The sequence below is a fragment of the Phytophthora parasitica genome, assembly GCF_000247585.1.
Source record: "Phytophthora parasitica INRA-310 unplaced genomic scaffold supercont2.81, whole genome shotgun sequence".
NCBI classification, from domain to species: Eukaryota; Oomycota; class Peronosporomycetes; order Peronosporales; family Peronosporaceae; genus Phytophthora; species Phytophthora nicotianae.
Genome location: NW_008649067.1, coordinates 108553 through 128632, shown reverse-complemented (window position 1 = coordinate 128632; position 20080 = coordinate 108553). Strand labels below are relative to the sequence as shown.

General features: G+C 48.6%; 6 protein-coding genes across 6 annotated transcripts; 2 read left to right on the top strand and 4 right to left on the bottom strand.

Moving 5' to 3' along the window:
- The first annotated feature begins 10 nt into the window (after window positions 1–10).
- PPTG_18174 (hypothetical protein) lies at window positions 11–2189 on the top strand. Its single transcript, XM_008916287.1, has 2 exons — window positions 11–362; window positions 432–2189. The coding sequence occupies exons 1-2, from the start codon at window positions 47–49 to the stop codon at window positions 2114–2116; spliced, it is 2001 nt and encodes a 666-aa protein (XP_008914535.1). The 5' UTR covers window positions 11–46; the 3' UTR covers window positions 2117–2189.
- Window positions 2152–4267, bottom strand: PPTG_18173 (hypothetical protein). Its single transcript, XM_008916286.1, has 2 exons — window positions 3921–4267; window positions 2152–3862 (listed from the first exon to the last, which is right to left on the bottom strand). Exon 2 carries the CDS (start codon window positions 3834–3836, stop codon window positions 2493–2495), a length of 1344 nt encoding a protein of 447 aa, XP_008914534.1. The 5' UTR covers window positions 3837–3862; window positions 3921–4267; the 3' UTR covers window positions 2152–2492.
- A 224-nt stretch (window positions 4268–4491) lies between these two features.
- On the top strand, window positions 4492–5151 carry PPTG_24303 (hypothetical protein). The gene has a single exon (XM_008916285.1). It carries the CDS (start codon window positions 4580–4582, stop codon window positions 4886–4888), a length of 309 nt encoding a protein of 102 aa, XP_008914533.1. The 5' UTR covers window positions 4492–4579; the 3' UTR covers window positions 4889–5151.
- A 268-nt stretch (window positions 5152–5419) lies between these two features.
- Window positions 5420–5620, bottom strand: PPTG_18172 (hypothetical protein; the record flags this gene model as incomplete). The annotated part of the gene is made up of 1 exon (XM_008916284.1): window positions 5420–5620. One exon carries the CDS (start codon window positions 5618–5620, stop codon window positions 5420–5422), a length of 201 nt encoding a protein of 66 aa, XP_008914532.1.
- A 1262-nt stretch (window positions 5621–6882) lies between these two features.
- On the bottom strand, window positions 6883–7527 carry PPTG_18171 (hypothetical protein; the record flags this gene model as incomplete). The annotated part of the gene is made up of 1 exon (XM_008916283.1): window positions 6883–7527. One exon carries the CDS (start codon window positions 7525–7527, stop codon window positions 6883–6885), a length of 645 nt encoding a protein of 214 aa, XP_008914531.1.
- A 274-nt stretch (window positions 7528–7801) lies between these two features.
- PPTG_18170 (hypothetical protein) lies at window positions 7802–9862 on the bottom strand (the record flags this gene model as incomplete). Its single annotated transcript, XM_008916282.1, has 5 exons — window positions 7802–8558; window positions 8608–8947; window positions 9035–9277; window positions 9377–9565; window positions 9631–9862. 5 exons carry the CDS (start codon window positions 9860–9862, stop codon window positions 7802–7804), a joined length of 1761 nt encoding a protein of 586 aa, XP_008914530.1.
- Between the last annotated feature and the right edge of the window lie 10218 nt (window positions 9863–20080).

Genomic DNA, 20080 nt, shown 5'->3' with positions numbered 1-20080 from the left:
CAACAGTTAACGCGCTCTTCCTCTGGTCCAGTATCCTAGCTACGCCATGCAGGGCTTCATCCCGGCGCCGCTGCTGCGCTCTCTAAGACGCTTCGCCACGACCAACGAGGACGAGGAAGGCGACAACACTGCGCTTTATTCTGCACTGACACGTGGGGAAATTTTGGGCACACAGCGCGGCGTTAAGTCCAGTACAGATGACGCGTTGGTCACACGACAGGTCGCAGTTTGGGGTCTGTTACGCTGCTCGCCGGATGACACTGATGGCCATTCCTTCGTGCGTAATTTGCCTGGAGGCATTAGTCGCATCGGACACTTCGTTGTCGTTCGAGGAGAAGCTTCAGAAAACGAGAAACAACTCGGTAAGCTACACGTTCGAAACGTTATGGAGCCTCATAAGAAAGTACGGCGCTAACCTTCGCATTGAGCAGAATCTGTTGCGTTACAAGTAGCAGGTGATGCGAACGAGGCAATTGTATTGGTTTACGGGTTGGCGACGCAGACGCCATGTATGTTCCACTGCAAGGAAGGAAAAGTTGTCAAGGTGGAGATGGAAGTGGTGCACTCTTTGCATGCTCGCGACTTCCTTCGTGTAATTGGGTTTGCTCCGTTACGTTGTGCGGTGGATCTTCACGCGCTTGGAGACAAGAGAGCGTTGTTGCATCAGTTGGAGAAGTACAAGGTTGCTACACGTGACGATGGAGACTTTTACGTTCGAGCTGGTGTGACGCAAGGCAAGAGGGGCAGGAGCTTCCGCGTTCTAAATGGACGTGGAGAAGACGTCGTGTCTTCAGATGCTAAGACAGTGTTGGAATCTATTTTGCCAGAAGTAGATGACAGTGACGGCGTCGGAGAGACGAAGAGTAAGAAGAGGAACGGGAAGAAGCAGAAGAAAGCAGGCAAAAAGACAACAACGAAGCAGAATGGAGACGAGGAAGACAAGCTGGGTTTCATGCCGTCGTTGGAGTACGGAGACATTGCAAACTTGGACTTGCTGGTCAGTCTCGCGCCGTTAGAAGCTACTGCTGATGTAGCTGCCCCTGTGGTTACAATTCCGGCGCCTTCTGCCCCCAATAAGCTCCGTCAACGCTTTCACGCACATTGCGATGCGTTAGTTATGGTCCCTATGGACTCACCGATCGAATCAGCATTGACACTGCTCCGTCAACGACTTCATGATCAATTGACGGAGGTTTTTAACCTGCTCAAAGACGCCCCAGAGGCTGTGACCTCTGTGACAGCGCACCAGTTCCCACTGATAGGAGCGGCGTTCCCGTTAACGGTAGTTTCAAGCGCGACAGACCCTGATTTCAATGACGAAAGCATGAACGATGTGAAGACGCTGGAGCATTTGCATCGTGCCTTCTTGCAGCCTCTAGACCAGCCTCTCTTCCGCGTGTCTCGTGGATGCTCGTTGGCTCAGCAAGGCGAATGGCTCGCCTCAAGTGATGTGCTATACAATGTGCACGAAGGCATCCCAAGCTCGGGTGTAGGAGAGCGCTGCCATTCAGCTTTGGTCGATGGTTTCTATGGCTACTATCACTATCTCCAGCAGGGTATGAATGACAAAGGATGGGGCTGTGCGTACCGATCGCTGCAAACACTAGCGTCCTGGCTGTTTGTACAGCACTACACACAGCAGCGTTTCCTCTCGCACGAGCAGATTCAGAGTGCATTGGTCAAGATTGGAGACAAACCAGCGCGTTTCCAAGGCTCAACCGAATGGATTGGTAGTCTGGAAGTTGGGTACGTCCTGGACGAGCTGTTTGGTGTAACATTCCGCTCACTCAGCGTCTCTAGCGGCGCTCAACTGCCCGACGTAGCACGGGAACTTTTGTATCACTTCGAGACGCAGGGAACCCCCGTCATGATGGGTGGAGGCCAGTTGGCGTTCACGCTGCTGGGTGTGGACTACGATCCTGATGCTGGAGTCTGCGCCTTCCTCACACTGGACCCGCACTATTCAGGCGACGAGGATCTGGCCACCATCCAGCACCAAACTGTAGCACTCGAAGGTTACAAGGCGGTGCCGTGCAGTTGGCGCAAGACCACGACGTTCGCCAAGAACAGCTTCTATAATCTGTGCTTGCCGCAACGTCCAAGTGTCGGTGTGTAAGTTCCCGACTAATTAGAAAAAAAAATAAAAACAAATTTTCTTACAGCTACAGAAAATATTGTATTTTTCCCTTGTTTCTGCAAAGATGACAAGAGTCCGATAAAGCGGAACGAGATACGCGCCGCCTAATTGGGCTCGTCGAGTTGGTTGTGTGGTGGGGGAATGGGTTGGCTATGAACATGTCGAGGCAGAACGCTGGAAGCTCTTGTACACTTGGAACGGGAAATAGATAGAGAGCTCCTGCGCGCTTGAGTGTGTGTGTTTTTTTTTCTGGACAAAAGAGGTTTTAAACTCTTTTGACAGTTTTCACTTGTCTTGTGTTTTTTCTCGTCTTGGTCATCTGATGTGACTTCCCACCATGTGTGTGTGTGCGATCCTATGCCGTGAGCGCATTGTGGTGTCTGTTGGGTTTGCTATTGCGTCTGGAGACAGCAGATGCTGCTACTGCCGAGGCCTGAGCGATTGCTCGGAGGTTGCTCGACGGCGCATTGTTAGCTGAGTTTTGCAACAGCTGTGCCAAGATATCCACCTGGTTCTTCTTGTTAGCCTTCTTCATTAGCGCTTTAGTGTTGTCCATGATGGTGTTCGTCAGACGCGGTGCACCACGCGACGCCTGCTTGGCAAAACGCATCAAATTCACCCACAGCTCCGCTTCTTCGGGCGTCTTGGAGCGCATGAGCATCATCGCCGGAGCGTCAGCTCCAGTGTCGTGGAACTCAATGCGGAAGTCTCCCTGGCTCATCTTTTCAATGTGAGCCACGTTGCGCAAGTCAATGACTCCACGCGGACTCTTCCAGTAGCTGCGCTTGTACATGAGCACTACACCGGCCTGGAAGTCCAGGTAGAACCAGCGTTTGTGCCAGCTACGCATCAAGAAGGGGATCGTGTCCTTCAACAAGTTCACATAGCCACAGTAGGGCGGTAGTTCCAGATCTGCAGGAGGCATGGGCGGCGGTAGTTCTGTCCGCTGTGGTTGCCTCAATACAGGGCCAGGGATGTGAGCTGTTCGGGCTTGCTCCTCCTGAAAGGCCTGCAAGAAGAACTGTTGCAACTGGATCTTCTCGGAGCGAATGAATGTGATCGCTTGCACCATAATGACTTCATCATTGGCAAGCTCAGCGAGGTCGTCGTCGTCGAGTTCCAGGCTCTTGGCTTTGAGTCTGTCCTCACGCTCCAGTTCCCAGAGTGTGTGTTCGTCCACCTCGTTGCCGTCGTCGTCCAGTAACGTGAACCTGCCAGAGTTCGTGCGTTCACGGTGCAGCAGGTTCCTGGAGCTCAGGATCTGCTGCTGAGAGCCAAAGGGGTAGACGGCAGGGATGGGAGTGTCGAAGACCAAATCCTCCTCTTCTTCCTCTCTTCCCAGCCAGAATCCCTCCCCAAGGCCGAAGTTCTGGCGGAACATCTCCACCGTGTTGGCGTCGCTGATGTCGTAGTAGCCGTGCGACTCGAAGAACTGCAGTCCGTCCTCTGCGTTCCCCTCGTATACGGCTTGTAGGTGCAGGTCGAAAGGGGAGTTCCTCTCGGTGCTTTCCTGGCGATGCATGGCCAAAACGGCGGGTTCCAGCTCAGGCTCGAGGTTGTACTCGCTGCGCTGCTTCTTGGTCAGGTGCACGTGCTCGTACTCGCCCTCCATGACCGAGAGCTTGCGCGTCTTGGCCTTACTCTTGGGCATGGGGCGGTACGGCAGCGGCATGATCCGCTCCCCGCGGTGGTTCAGCATGGCTGTGGGCTCGGGGCGTTGGGCCACTGCCAACATCCTGTTAGTTATTATGAGGAGGTTTCCCTTTTTTTTTTTTTAGTAAACCTGTTGCTAAAGATCTCGCGACCGGCCGGTGGTTGTCAAGCACGTGTCGCTCTCTTCGCCCTTTTCCTTTTGAAGTGCGAAGGAAATACGTCGAGGACGAGTGGAGTTGTCCGGGGCTGTAAATAAAAATTTAAAGCTCGCGGTGGCGACCCCCGACGCTTGGCCAAAGGTGGGCGTGTCTCGATCTGCGCGAAGGTGAGCGAGGTGTCGACGCAAGACCGAGTGAGCTTGCACGGACGCTCCGCTGCTTCCGCTCTTCTTCCCGTGCTTCGCTTTCCCCACTGGTGGAAGCCTTGACGGAACAAAAGTCGAGGCCATGAGAAAAATAATTGGGGCACCCCCCTTCATTCAGCAACTTGGAAAATAGCTTCCTTTTTGTATGCGGATCTTTCCAGAAGCAAAGCGCATGGAGCACCTTTGTTACGGAAACGGTCGAGTCGATAGATTTTTATGGCCAACAGCAACGTGGCGATTCCTTGAAGTGCCCAGAGTGCAAGAAGTTGCCAGTTAAGGGGGATAGGGCTAGGGTATGCTGACTACTGGCTGCCCTGAAGCCGTCCAGTACTGTACATGCTCGCTCAACGACCCTGCAGAATGCTGGTTACAGTTAAGTCCAAGCTGTATTGCTCTTAACAACAAGGCTTGGGGCCGAGGGAATAATGCGAGTCGGTGTTTGTAGTGCTCTTAGTGCTCTGTGGACATCAGCAGAGCTGGCAGAAGTTTCCATTCGGAACCCCCCGTCTAAAAGATCGTCCCTCCGAAAGGCCAGCTGCGCGGTGTCATACTTAATCCAAGTGAGTCTAGTGTCACGTCGTGACGCTCGTCTGAATGGCAAAACCGGCGCTAGTCCGCAGCGCAGCACGCCACCGCGACGACTTGGGAAACCACCGTCGCCGAGAGATCAAAGCTCGCTGGCGGCTCACCGAGGTTGTACATGCGTGCATGTAACATGTACTTTAATAACATGAGGGCACATTTCTCTTTTGAAGGTGCATGAAAGATGCAGAGCGAAATCTAGGACGATGGAGAAAGTTCGGTGCAGATCATTTTCGCGGCGACCACACAAATGGCACACAAATTATGTTTGTGATACAGACGATCCCTTCGGTAGTAATCCCTAGAAATGGAATACTCCTCAGTAGCAGTAAATTAGTTGACCAGTCACATACAAACCCAAGATATTATTCCCTCAAACCCCTCAATCGTAAATGGAAAACATTTGAAGTCAAACATTCCTATTCCGAGGTGCTTAACTATGGAAAAATACATAACAATACAGTACATCCGAAGAAATCATGCAAAGACTTTTGGTGCTTGTGACCTTGCTTTCTTCAAAGTTCTTCACGGAGCGTGCGCTGCATTTCTCGCAATCCACTCACCTATCTATCCGATACGCCAGTCGCACCTGCACGAACCAGAAGCTTAGCGACGGTCGCTAAGCGACCCACATGAAATGCTCTTTAATTGCTTCTGGCTTAAGGTCCTCCTCAATCCACGTACTACGCTCCATATCGTGCTCGTCCAGGTTTTTTTTTTGAGCCGTTCTCAGAGGCATTCACAGCCAATTTTTGGTTACCAACTCTACAGAAGTCTTCATCTGTGGGATCTTCTGCAGCTGTGTTCTCGTCCGGCGTGTTCAGCAGCTCGCCCACGAACATTGGGTCCTTAACGTGCAGACGAGATAACATCGTCACGGACATTGCATCCTCTTCATCTGGTTCTTCGTAGACGCGGCTGTAGTAGTCTAAAGTGCTTCCAGCACCTAGCGAAGAGGGACGGTGGCATAGCGTTCCAGCAAGTAATACTCCAAGAAATTGCCTCCCCACATACAGTTTGGCAGCCGCATTGTTCCAAACCAAAGGTACTCGGGACCATTTTTATGGTACATACGTGAATAGGAATACCCTTAGACAGGAATATATTGTGGGTTCCCAACACAATCACTATAGTAGTCTCAAATAAATACTACAGTACGCTGTACAGCCTGTACTACAGTAATAGTAAGAGTAGTTCAAGAAAGAAAATAAAATAAATTATCTGAAAGGCGTCGAAACGGATCGGCTAGACGATATTCCTGACGCTTGCGAAGGATTTTGTCCTTGTTCCGGACGTACGAGTCACGGTTAATAGCCTTGCGTGACTTCCGAGGCTTCTTTTTGCCGCAGACCTTCCTGTGCTTAGCCATATTTGACTTGGACACCAGCTTGGAGCACTCCGGGCACTCGCCTCTAGGTGGGCGATCGTCATCGCTCCCCATTTCAGACCAATTTCTACAACTGAATGTAACTGGAGTGTCTCTACATAATTTATGAAATTGATCGGTCAAAAAAAAAAATCTACATGTGGTCGCATATGATTGGCCAACAAAAGTGTTGTTTCATGATGTTTCAGGGAAAAAATATAAATATTTATGAAAAATAAATGTGATATGGACAGCGGCTCGATGTAAGCTCGCGGAGTTGGAGCCACAGGAAATAGAAGTGGAGGCTGTTGAACGGACGGCGTGGACGCAGGTCACCCCGAGAAACATTCTGTATGGCGTGAGCAAGTGGATCGGTACCTGCGTGCAAAGGAGCGACACCAGTATGATTTCGAAGCACGATTGAACAAGGCCCAAGAAGATCATGCCGGAGTGATTGCAAAGCTGAAGGCGAAAATAGCAAAGTTGGAAAGTGTTGGGCCATCTTCAACCTTTGAAGAGTACAAGGAATCGTTTCTTAAGGCCAAGCACGGCGGAAGTAAGACGACCAACTAGGAAACGAGGGAGGGATGGTGGAAAGACATTAAATGATGAATTCTACGACTTTTTCATCATAAAATTCGCCACTCTTGTAGATCGAGACATATTCTGCATCATACTATGAAATACGAGTTCAGACAAAAATGTACGATACGGTCAGAGCTTAAAATACAAGTTCAAACCAAAAAGGACGTATTCAGACTAAACGGTACGTATGCATAGCTATAGATACGAAGAGTAGTCAGGCAATGGCTTTGCTGGGCAAGCGCTGTTTCGGCGGCCTTTGCGATCTTTTCTGATGAAAGAAGCCAGCATCGAAATGGTGAACGTTGTGTCTCTATCAGCACTCCCGGCACCTCCGTAATACTTGACGTAGTAACTGCTGAAAAGAGGTAGAACCGTTTTGTGCCAGCGGCACTTGTCTGACTCCCCCATCATATTAGCGAACATGGCGAGGTCTTCTCCTAGCAATTTGGCCACACTGTACCAGCTTCGGGTGATTCCTGCACGAGCTCGATCCGATTGCGGCCACTCCGAAAGAGGCTTGAACAAATGCACTTTTTCATGGGGGAGCCACCACAGTAACCATAAGTGTGCCCAATCCTTGACCGAAGGAATATCGAGTCCATTCGTCTGGCTGCGAAGTTGCGTTTCCAGGTTACTAGCAGCGGCCTCGTCGGTGACATTAATGGCCGGTAATCTAGCCACAGATTGGTCGGTCAGTCCAGCTTGAGATTGCAGATTTTTCAGTTCGGTGATCTGCGCCTTCGTCTCCAAAAGTAGTGTCTCCAGTTGGCGAAGTCGCTTTATTACCGGCCCTTCTTCAGTGTTCTTGCTGGCTTCATAGGGAGCGGAGCACTTGAACATCCGTGTAGGTATGATTTACCAGGTGCAAAACAATCCGCGAGCTCGCTTTCCTCAGTCTGAATCGTTAGATCCAGTATATAGCGTACTAATGTCTCTGTCGATTCCGATACACTCCATCCGGCCCACCATTTAATCATTCGTAACGACCATCGACGCGCTGGCTTGGCGTACATGAAGCGGTATTGATCCCCCGCACGACGGAAGGTGTGCGAGGTAAACCAGCTGTTGTACCACTGTTTCGCAACATAGCCTGGTGTCGACTGGCCTTGCCGATTTAAGAATGGACGATGCAGTTGAGAAGATTGATGAAGCTCTGCTCTCCCATCTTCTTTCCCCAACCAACGGTCACCTTCTCGCATCCTGTGGAACCTTTGCCACTTTTAATAGCTTTCTTGCTCAGACCAACAAGCACAGGAAAAACGTAGTCTTCATCAACCCACTTGTGTCCTCTTTTCTCGGTAGCATAGGCGACCCAATTCGACAAGTATTCGTAAGCATTCATCGCTGTTTCTTCGCCAGCCAGCTTGTGCAGATTATAAGATCGCCCCTCCTCTACCTCAATCTTTCTGTTGAAATGCGTGTACGTCCCAAATTCGATAATCTCGTCGGGAGCAAGGACGTTGGCGCGAAATTGACGTAGGGAAACGTCCTTCCATTTGAGAGTGAGAACCTCGTTGATACGACACATTCCATCGAAGGCGAAGGATGACACCGCTTTAAACCACATCTGACAGTCTTCAGTGAAACCATCCTGTGCAGAGACCATAAATTTGTGCAGCACGTCCAGCATCTGAAGCGATATGGGCACAGCTCGTGCGGGAACGTACTCCAAGGCTTTCTTCTTTTTTAGACCGCGCATGAATTGTCGGACGAACGGATCTCGAGCTGGGTTCCCATATTCACGTTTGCTTCCGGTATCGTCCTCCGAAACACTCCACTTGTTCACATCAGTCCCATCGCTGTTTTCGTGAGACGAGAAGTAACTTGCAACCGCAGATCTGGCCTTCTCCGCCATTTGTAGCGATACCGTACTGCTCGTAAATGTCTGGCTCCACAACATCTTCCCAGCCCGTAGCAGACATGCTCCGCAATACTGAGTCCTTCAGGTTACCTGCTAGAACTTCATCAGCTCCTCCAAAACGCTCCAAACAATTCTCGGCAAATAAAACTTCTTCAGCAATTTCAGCTTCCGTCTCATCCACATCATCCACGAGATCATCGGGAGCGCAGTACGCTTCTACACTTTGGTCTGAATCGTATTCACCCAGATCAACATCATCTTTCTCGGCTTCATCCCCCGACTCAATTCCTCCGTACTGGTGAGCGCTTTCATTCGAGTCAATAGCATTCAAGTCGTCGTTGTTGTCTGCGAGCAACTCACTTCCCAGTGCATCCAGCTCGTCTTCATTGTCTTCATCGCCTACAACAAATAAAATACAGTCAAGCGCTAGCACATTAATATGCACCTTAAAATACAGGATAATATGCAGTGTAGTATGCAACATACCAGCTTGAACTTCAGCAGAAGCAACCGAAGCGTCATCCTCGGCCGCCTCCGGGTTACGAGCAGTATCATCACTGTCGATCTTGAATGAGTCATCTCCAACGTGTGGTGAAGTTGGTATAAGGGAGGATCGCGAGGCACGGAAGGTCTCAGTCGTCTCTAGCGATCGCCGAGCAGGCAGGCGAGTCGCAACGCGCTGAGGTAGTGAAGAATCTGGAGGAGTAGGCGGTTCTGCATTTGTGGTAGCTACAATGCATATTACAAACAGCACGAACAATGTTACACATTCACCATAATATGCTAGATTAAGGTCACCATTACATTCAGCACAAAATGCAGCTTTACCTGCAGCATTCACGGTCCCAACACCCTGATTAGCCGCTGTTGCACTTGCATCAGCGGCTTCAATATCAGGTAGATAACTCTGGCGAACGACTTCCTGCGGTGCTGCTAGACGATCGTTTCCGGGAGTACTAGATGTACAGCCAACGGTGGGGCTGGATGGAATCGATCTGCGTGCGCGACTTCGCAGTACTGCAGGTATACATGATAACTAAATGTTAGCAACATGTCAATAGCAACAGTAGCTCGAGACGTACCATCGGCATAGAAGTCAAGCACGGCTGCCTCCCCCAACAAGTAATTAAGACCAATTGTGCCGTTTGGATGACCTTCGGGACGGATGTACTTGTAGCGGTCATCCAAGCTGCTGCGTGGTGGTGGCTTTCTCGTCCACCCGTCTTGTTTCAGCTCGCGCCACACTGACTTGAACGACAGGTCGCGCCCTGTGACCTTTAAATCGCGCGGGACCTTCCCTCGTGGCTTGACCATCTTTTCTGTTGACTTGAGCCCTCGGAGCGCAAATTCACGAATGAGGAGGATTTGGAAAAGGCGGTACATGTCAGTGGCTCTCAGCCACTCGTCTGCGACGGAAGTACCATGTACCTGTGATTCCCGATACAAATCAGTTGCATTTCGCAGATACCCGTCAAAAGTAATTTTTGGAATTTAGACAAATATACCCCTAACCCTTGTGTTCACAGGAAGGCTTGTACAGAAACTACACGGATGCTTAACTTAAATTTTGTAAGCCCCTTGAACGGGGGAAAGGGCGTCCATACAAATTTCAAGTCAAAAATCGGTTAAGGTGAAGATCTTCAGCTTTAGTGGATAGACTATGTAGCATTATGCTACATCCGGTCTGGAGGGGTTAAATTATCCGATCGTCCCTCTGGCAAATTGTTAAGTGTGTTAATGCACCCAGTGCCGACACATCGCCAATTTGATGCGAAAATAGTGGCTTTCAGAAGGACTGTAAGTGGAAAAATACGGTAGCAGAAAACACGTAGCGCAGGTGATACCCATTTGAATGCCTTGGACGCTGGTGAAAGGAAGTCAGAAGCTGAACATGATGGCGAAAGCGACGATGTGACGGGTCGTCACACAGCACCTTGCGTTGAGGAAGCGTGCTAAGGAGAATACAAACTCCAGGTGAACGGCAGTTCCAAGTCCCCGATCTGAAGGAACTTATTTCCTTTTACTTGATTTTAAGACTGAATATATTTATAGGCGGCTCTAGTTTAGCCTGCAATACAAACTATAATCAGCTTTTAGTAAGACCTATATAGCGATGCAGTGAATAGTGGTTGTCAGAGCTGCTTTCAGATAGAATTTCAGATGAGATAATTACTAGTTGAAGCAGCTTCATGGTTCTCAGAGTTCCTGGTACCGTGTACCATAGGACGATGATGTGGCTGTGGTGTGGACACATCACATGTAGCCATGTAGTCCCGGTTTGTGGCATCGAGGAAATAGCTTAAGTCATGTCGACGTTGCACCGAATTTGTCTCCAAGTCGGACCTCAGTCGCCACGTCTTTAGCGTGGAGCTGTAACATGAGACGGGAGACTGGGGCCCCTACCTTCCTCTGAGAGCTCAACCAAAGAACGATAGAAGCTTCAGCGTCCTTGCTAAGTACAGTCGCGTCACCAAGACTGCACAGGTTGAGGCCGGATTCACATGCAGCGCGGATTGTTGCAGTCTGCTTCATCCAATTATTGATCTGATTTTTTAGCCGAACTTCATTGCCGTTGAACTCGCCATAGCAGTTTTTCATGGTCTCTGTGACTGTCGTCGAGGTAGCTGAGAACATCGCATTTGTGACCATATTCCACAGCGGTGCGTTTCGTTTGTTGCCTTGGTCATTTATGTGAGGACGATACATGATTCTCTTGGTTGGCTAGTGTGCTTTGAGGTCTGACTTTTTATGGGGGTTTGCTTTATATGCACTGAGTCTAAAATTAAATGTGCTCTTTCGGTATTTAACAAAACCAACTGCAAGAAAATGCCTGGTTCTGATTGGACCCTTTGCAGCTGACTCTTAGGAATAAACGACTCTTATGACTACGACGATACGGTAGTTGTTGCGTTGGCCACAAAAGCAGTACTTTTATATGACAACTAATGCAGTGTTCTGCGCGGGGAAACTCTGGGATATCATGCCAGTATATTGTTGTGTTACTGTAGTCCTTGCAACAACTTGTAAATGGTTCCTCTCGATTATTGACAATAGTAAGAATAAACTTCCACGGGCAGTGTACTCCGCAGACCAGTGCTTTTACTACACACCAACTATATTTTAGCGATTTTGTTTTATTGTGCTGTTATTTAAAAACTATAGGCAAACTCCTTAAAGTTAACGACTCTGTCCGTTCTTTGGTCTCGACGCGGTCTATTTCTCGTTTACTGTTTCGTCGTAGATGTAATATGATGCCGATCAGCGAATTGATACACACACACACGTAGCATATTAGAAAAAGCATCCCGCTTCGAATGAGAATAGACCTCAGTTACTTACCGATTGGCCCGTGGAGGAGCAGGTCAGTGTGCAGGCAAGCACTTGTTCAGGTCAACAAGCTGGGAAAGAAGTAGCTGGGCTTTGCCTTGTAGCTGCAGTTTTGCGTTGTACCTGCAGTTTTGCTTTGCCATCGGGTATGATTAACTTATTTTGACGTTGGGTTGTGTTCTAGCTTTAGATTCACGAAATAGATTTGTCGTTGTTTTAGAGGCGCTATTCATAAGCCAAAGTTGATGCAAAGCTCAATACACACTTGTCCACCAACCTACCTCGTTGCTGTAGCCCGCTTGCATCTTTGGTTTATCATTCTCTGCCATAAACTCTCTCTTTTTTTTTTTCTCTCTCTCTCGACATTAAAATGTACTTTGATAAGTTACAACCGAGCGTACACTGATAAATTCACTACAGAGGTTTTCGCTGAACGTTGTCGTAAACTAAATACGAAAATACGTGGACATCTGTTTTTCTATTTGCTTCAGGCTACATGCGCGCAGCAACGACGACGACATAACATAAGATTATTCCAAGTCGCTACTCGTTCTTACCGAATGAAGATTTTCCTATAACGGAACGGACGCGACACTTAAGTCAATGTCTTAGATGTAGGTCAGCACAATAGATCTCCAACGCACATCGATAGAAATTGTCATCTTCTGGAATGTAGTTGCAGAGCTTAAGAAGACTTGGAGTGTGCGACGCTGGTTTGGCGTTTTTACTACAGCCATTTAACGAAAACACTCATAAGGCAACATTAACTCTTCGAATAAATGGCAATTCAACGTTAATTCGACGATGTAAATCAATGTTGGATTATTTTTTTCAAGATTTGCTAAAACAACGAGTTATGACATCGTTTAGTCAGAATGTGTGCAAAATCTTCCGTAATTTACCGATGATGTTGCACGTGGCCGCCACAAGCAACGATACCACAGATGAAACTTTGTAAGGCAGACGGATAGATTGAGCGATTAGGAATGCATAGTTAGCATTACCGATACTGTCGCTATGCTCACAGCCTCTCGAAACAGCTACATTTTTTCATGGGGTAATGGCAGCGGATATTTCTACGCATGCACCAAATACGGTGATGACTCCGTTGACCTTCATTGCTAGTACCTAATGTGCATTAAGCGTCAAATCTGTGAGAGAAAGCTCCCGAGGAGACGGAAAAGTCAGCTATCGTGAGCAGCAGCAATTGCTAGCACAACTGGGAGAAGCTCATCGAGGCGACTACTTTACGTTTTACACGTTTAGCTCGACTCGCTAGTGTTTGCTACTGGTACACATTTCGGGTCTAGTGCACCGCCAGTGCATGCTCACAGGACAGAGCACTACCCACGCGCTGCAAGAAGATGTGCATTCTCAACTGGCGACTTTGTGGTGAGCAGTTTATAGCGTCGATCGCGGCCAGAACAAGCTTGAAACGCTTGAACTCGATAAATCGATTTACCGGGTTTGGGGGTTACAAAAACTGTTTCGGGAGCTCGATTTTCCGATATAACGGGCTCGCAGTCATTTTTGTAAATAAACGAGAACCATAGCGACAACAGTTACTTCGCTGGCTCGTTTTCCGGCATTTTCATTAGTCCAGTTTCTGTAATTGTGCAGTGTTCTGGTAAAGCCGCACAAGACAGGATCAGGCTATAAATTTTCTCAGGCTCCAGTAGGAACTTCATAACGCGCATCCGTGATCCAACTTAAGAAGGATAGAGATAATGGGCGGAGGAGGAAGCAGATCGTATATCAACATTCCAGCCGCAGAGCACAACGAAGTATCTCAAGACCATCCTTCCTAGTCTGCAGAAACGTCGCACTGTGAGTAGCTGTGTTGACTGATGGTGGCAAGACGGCCGAGTACCAATAACGAAACCCCAAGCGGAGCTGGATCTATACCTGCTAATGCTCCTTTAGCCGACCGCTTCATGGGCATGTCGTTAGATCAGCAGCGCAGGAAATATCAAGCCCTAGTCGCCGGGCTGGTCAGCGGTCACATCCTGTGATGCACTCCAATAGCTCGAGTGAATGCTCCACCATAGCGTAAATCTGCCGACTGCGGCCGACACTGACCGACGCTTCAGTGATTGATAAAACAAAATAGACTGGTCACAAAGGAACGTTAGGTTTAATTCGTAGTGAGGTAGGGGAGCTACCAAAGAAGAGGCCGGTTATCGAACAACCGGCCACGTATATCACAGAATTAGAGGCCCAATACCAAATAAGTGGCCCGTTACTGAATAAGTGGTCCGTTACTGAATAAGTGGCCTATTACTGAATAAGTGGCCTGTTGCTGAATAAGTGGCCTGTTACTGAATAAGTGACGTAAATCCAAATAACCTTTCCACTCACATACTCAGAACACATTCGTTCCGGATGTACAGCATCTCAAAAAGTGTATTTGTGAATTTAATACTGCCAAACGCTGCTGAGCTGACTAGTTGCTTGTACCGGTGAGATTGTTCGGCCTTTGGTTCATTTTAATGTGGAACTTGTCCGACCTTCCAATATTCAATCCAGACGTCAGCTTTTTAATTTCGCTTTGGATCGATTTGGTCTTGTTCTGAGAGAGATACACGGCGATCTTCTCCATGTAATACAACATGTAGATCCCACAATCGGAGTTGTTTTTTTTTGCTGCGGGTGAGTTTCACAGACGGATACCGTTGGAGAACCATCAGAGGTGACCTCACAGACTGCAGCCAAAAGTTTTGTTGCGATGCTGAATACGTGGCTAGACTCATGAATCTCCACACAAGAGTCAACGTGAAACATGCGTCTTGATGGCTTGGCTGGCACTTCAACAACAAGCAATCTCCAATAGTTATCGCCCCAAACCGGAAATAGAACTGCAAAATACAGATCCCAGTCAATCTTGTCAACTAGCTTCTTGACATCCGAGAAACTGCTTTCACCACCGCTCTTCGCCTGCTTGATTTGACTGACAGGCGACGCACTGAAAAGTTTCACAGTTCCTGCAGTTGATTCCATGCACTTGTAAATGGCATAGTCAATTACCACATAAGAAAGCCAGCCAAACGGTTTGAGCGTCATAATATCATCTTTGAAGACTTTCACAGAGCGTTCTTCTCGCAACGTCGATGTATCGAGGTTGCGAACAGTAAAGGAAAATACCGCTCCACTGCGTTTTGCGAGTAGATCACGCTGACGCCTAGATGCTATCGGCTTAGAACCAGTAACAACTTTTGTGCGCTGATTTTGCCTCGCATATTCAACTTCTGATTCTTCATCACGATCATCTGCAAAGGGTCCGTCGTCACCTGATTCGTCTGGCTCCGGATCATCATCGTAGTCGTCATCGTCTTCTGCCTCACTACCATCTACATCATCATCATCACTCTCGTCTTCTTCCTCATCCTCGTCTTCGTCGAATTCGGCGTCATCTGATGTCGAGTCTTCTTCGTCATCATGTCCAGTTTTGCAATCACCGCTTTCACCATCCAAATTGACTGTACCTTCACCATAGTCATTCAGGGGGGGGGGGGTTATCGGTGGCGGTGTCCCAAACATCATTACCAGTAGCGTCTTGAGGGGTGCCAGAGTCGCCTCGAAAACATTCATCGGCACACTAACGAGTGACTGTTTCGCACGTGTTCGTAGTGCGATTGAGCCGCTTGGTTTGGCAACGCTGGCATTTACCGTAGCGAAAGAGAGCGTCATAACGTTGTTCTGGTCGGAGCTGTTCAGCGGAACGCGTCCTCCATCGCAGATAACACCCGAACCAGCTAGCTCGTTGCTTTCACAAGGAACGCAGGGCTGTATTCCCGGCGAAGCTAGCTCGTCACAGGTACTTGTAGGTGGCTTGAAGTGCTCCGTAGCCCGGCCACTACATGGAGTCTCCTGTTCGGAAGGGGCTGCTGGCGAAGGTTTGTAGCGCTTGATGAACCTCGTCACATACACTCTTTGAGCGCCTAAGTCCTTTAACAAGAACTCAGGGATGGTGCTACAGTACGTAAAACATCGTGGTGCGTCGCTTTGCCGTCTTCTCTTAGACAAGTATCATAATACTCCAAAACTCTCGTTTCAAAAGCAGGAGGTTTCCGTTTTCTTCCTCCTCCTACTGTTCTCTTCCTCGCTCCATCATCGGGTGTTAATTCATCTTTTAAACGAGAGGGATCCGGATACTCCTTCTTTCACCTACTGAGAGCACCTCGGCTAACACCCAACTCGCGAGCGGCTTGCGTTGGTCCCCATTCCGGGTTAGCCTCCCAGACAATAAGCTTCTCAAGTTTCTGCATGCGCGTCAGTGCTGTGCACCGACGCGCTGTAGCCCACACCGTTGCACCCTGTTCTGATGCGGTTTCCATCGTCACGCTGTTCTTAAAACCTGTTCATCTCCACCGCAGAAATTGTAGAATGACTTGTGGGAAGTACGGTTTTGTCAGGTTTATACAGACCGTTCGTTTTATGATAGATCATTTAATAGCTAACAATCGTGGCCAGACCACTTATTTGGTAATGGGCCACTTATTCGGTAATATACGTGGCCACTTATTTAGTAACAGGCTACTTATTGGTAACAGGCCACTTATTCAGTAACAGGCCACTTATTTGGTAACAGGATTTAATCGGTTATCTATCTACGTACAAACAAGTCTTGCGTTTCACGCGGAGCCGGATCGAGGATTGCTCCGATTGCAACACGAGCTCGAAACTCTGTAATCAAGGCATCCAACTTACCTTCATGGTAGTATTTTCGCAATTGCTTCAAGACGGATGTTCCACTCTTAGCTTAGCCCCGTGCGCAACGAAAAAATTATACATGTTCTCTTCCGAGTGTTGCCCAACTTCCAGGACATGGTCACAATACGTAGGTGACGATGGGTTCAGCTTGAAGCCACCTCGTAGGAAGAGCTTCATGTAGTTCACAATTTGCTTGTACACTGATTTCTTTTGCCGATTCTCGCAGACATCCCAGAGCCGCGGCGTCTTGGCATACCACTCAAACCAGATTGCGGCTGGCCATTTTGAAGTCGCCTTAGAGCCACAACCCTTGGTTTTGCGTATGCAACAGTGTGGCTTGAGGTATTTCCCGCCACTTCTCCCGCTGTCCCGGACCAGATCTGGGCATTGACACGAGCATGGATCCATCGCTCTGAGCTTGTTGTTTCTCCAGCTCCGCTTGGTTCATCGCTACCAGCTCGCAAATGACGCAATTTTGATGGTTGATCAGCGTATCTTCACGTGAAAACTTGTTGCCATCATTTTCTTCTAATCATCTCTTTTCGTCATCGCTTTACGCTGAAATTCAGAGCTCCATGCCAACACTTGTGCCTTCTCAATTCCAAGTTCTACAAGAATTATGCGCATTCTAGACACGTATAGGCACATTGGATACCGTTCTAGAACCTCAGGAAATGCTGGATCAAAGAAGCCGTGAGTACTTTGCATACACGATCACTTAGCCGTTTACTGGGGTCTTCAGCACAAATACTTGTCTGGAAGAGGAGATTGGCAATCCTACGGCTTTGTTCCCGTGTTGCGGAATCAAACGACGATAACGTTGGCACCTCGAACTTGGCGCTTGCGTCCCATCCGCTCAGAACTCGCGCAACCTTCTGATCCTCACTTGTGGTATTAAACTCATACGCAAACGCCTTGTTAGTAGACGTCATGTTCCATGAACCACGCTCAAAACTCCACTTTCGCATGCTGGCCACCACCGCGGCGGAATGATGCGAGGTCAAGTTTGGGGTAGGCTTTGCTCTTGTTTGTGCTTCGCTCGCGGATTTGACAATGCGGTTGACGTACGCGTGTATCTTCATGTTATCATCGTTAGGTTTGCGCTTCTTCGTTCGTGGCTCGCTTGAAGTCTCGTGGGGCGTTTCTGTGTCGACTCCGTCACAGGCTGCCAGTGCTTCTGCTAAAGGGATAGGCGATTCTGTCTTCGTATCCGGTAGCAAGTTGAGGGTGGTCCAGTAAACGTAAGCTTGGGGTATCTTGCATTACCAGGGCCATGGCGATCGCATGTAGGGGGCAGGTTACGAAACTCACTTGATCAGGGAAGATCGATATACCTTGCTCTTCCGATGTCTTGACGCGTAACAGCCTCACAAAGACGACTCCGTCAGCGCTTACGGTGAGGTTGCTCTTTGCGACGAAGCCTAAGTCTGAAGCGCGCCCGAACGCATACCACATCAAGGCAAGGAGCGCAGCGTCTTGGTAATCCTTAGAGCTAGCAGCATCGAAATAAAGTCCGTCCATCAGAATACGTAGATCTTCCTTCGTGCACGCCGGTGCTCGCTTCGTACTACCACGTTCGAGGCGCTTCAGGCAGTGCCGTTCAAGAGTCTGTGCCATCTTGAGTAGCTTCTTCTCAATTAAGGCTCTGTTCTTCGGGTAGGTGTCGAGTAACCAGTTTTTGACGTGCCGGTAGTAGCTCATGACGGATTTGCGAGCTAGCGCCTTCCCTTCTTCGCCCGTCTGCACTTGTAAGATAAATCGCGAAGCGATCCATCAGCTTGACAAACTTTGCTCCAGTCATATCACTTAGTAAAGTGGCTGCGATATACTGCATATTGACACCTTCGGCCACAAGGAAGCGAGAGAACGCATTGATTGCTGTCTGCTGCGCACGCTGGGAGTTGGCCGGTGCGAGGTCTTGCAGGCTCATACTGTTTTCAAGTGTTTTTGTCGGTCAGAGGGGGATATCCAAATGAAGTAAAAACACTTGATGGCTAGTATGAATCGTTACGCATATTTAGTACTCTTGCCGACATATAATGTCGGCAAGGTCGGCAGTCGTTTCACCTAACCCTAATAACTCGGATTGGATAAAAAACTGTATCCACGACTTGATTGGTTGTTTATCAGATATCAGCTCGACACGACCATACTGAAACTAAGTAAGAAAAAGACTGTCGGTAGCTTAATGATATTCATCCGTACACCCGACTATCAATGCAACAACATGTCACTGAGCACGTCACCACGCACTCGTGCACTTATTGAAATGGCGCTGGCGTCTGTGATTGCTAAATGGGAAAATATGAGTGTGTCGGCCGCTGTCAATACATCCCCTCCTGTGAATTCTGCAGTATCGGCCAGCCTTGTTACCGCTATTACGGCCAATGGAGCAACGAGCCTAGGAATCGAGTCCACTCAGCATACATAGCCTGCATCACCTCCGTTGTATGATATCCGTGATCTCGCCACTTTTCCATATGCATCAGAGAAGCTGTCCTCGATTACGAACCTTTGCCTGACACTACACTACTCCCTCCAACATCTAAGGAGCGCCCTTTGATTTCCAAGTATGGTACGTGTCAGTACAATACTGTTACTCATCCCATTGTCGAGCTGTATGCTGCTGGGCAACACGAAGCTATCGGTTTTCTACCCGACAACCGGGCTGGTGGAATGCCGTGTTTCGGTGCTGTGGCTGATTTCTACAGCTCGAAACACATGGGGAAAAATACCTTGGCTTTCGTGTATATCTGATCGATGCTCAGTTCAAGTTCAAGTCCATTTCACTTGGCGTCAACCACTTCAGACCAATACATGGCGAGCGTGACCGAGGCATCCGTGGGCTTTTTGAAAGGTGGATAAAGGGGATTCTTCACGATTTTCAACTGAACGTCAGGGATTTCTATGGGGCGACCACAGACGGCGGACCTGATGTGAAATGGATGATGACAGAGCGTCTTCAGCTCAAGTGGGAGTGGTGCATTCCACACCATGTAAACGCAACGACAAAGATGGTGTGCGGCATGACGCAGTCCAGCAAGAATTTGGACATGTCTGAGCTCATTAATAGCATATCACTAACATTTTTTCAAGTTCATCGTAGCGAAAAAGTGGGTGACTTGATGGAACAGCTGATGACTCCATCAAGCTCGTTGCTTATAAACCGCATCGTTTTATTGGGTTAGCTGCATTCGTCGGATTCTGCAAAAGCGGGATGCATTACGTCACTGGTTTGCAGAGCGCATCGCCAAAGCTCTTCGCGATGATGATCGTGACATTCCTATCGACTTCCCTCTCGTAAACGATACTAGTAGCGTTGAACGAGCCTTTGATGCGTTTCAATTCAACTTCTAGTGCTGTAATTCATCCAGCCGAATTGACAAAATGCGCTAAAACACCCGATTACTTTTGCAAAAAGCGTTTTGCAAAAAATTCTTCAAGAGATATATCGTCAGAAAGTATTTCCAGACCTGCAGTACTTGTATCCGGCCG

Excerpts from the sequence above, each read along its gene's own strand:
- PPTG_24303 (XM_008916285.1), top strand. The coding sequence starts at position 4,580 with ATGCGAGTCGGTGTTTGTAGTGCTCTTAGTGCTCTGTGGACATCAGCA.
- PPTG_18173 (XM_008916286.1), bottom strand. The coding sequence starts at position 3,836 with ATGCTGAACCACCGCGGGGAGCGGATCATGCCGCTGCCGTACCGCCCC.
- PPTG_18174 (XM_008916287.1), top strand. The coding sequence starts at position 47 with ATGCAGGGCTTCATCCCGGCGCCGCTGCTGCGCTCTCTAAGACGCTTC. Across the intron at positions 363-431 it reads AGAAAACGAGAAACAACTCG|AATCTGTTGCGTTACAAGTA; the intron begins GTAAGCTACACG and ends CGCATTGAGCAG.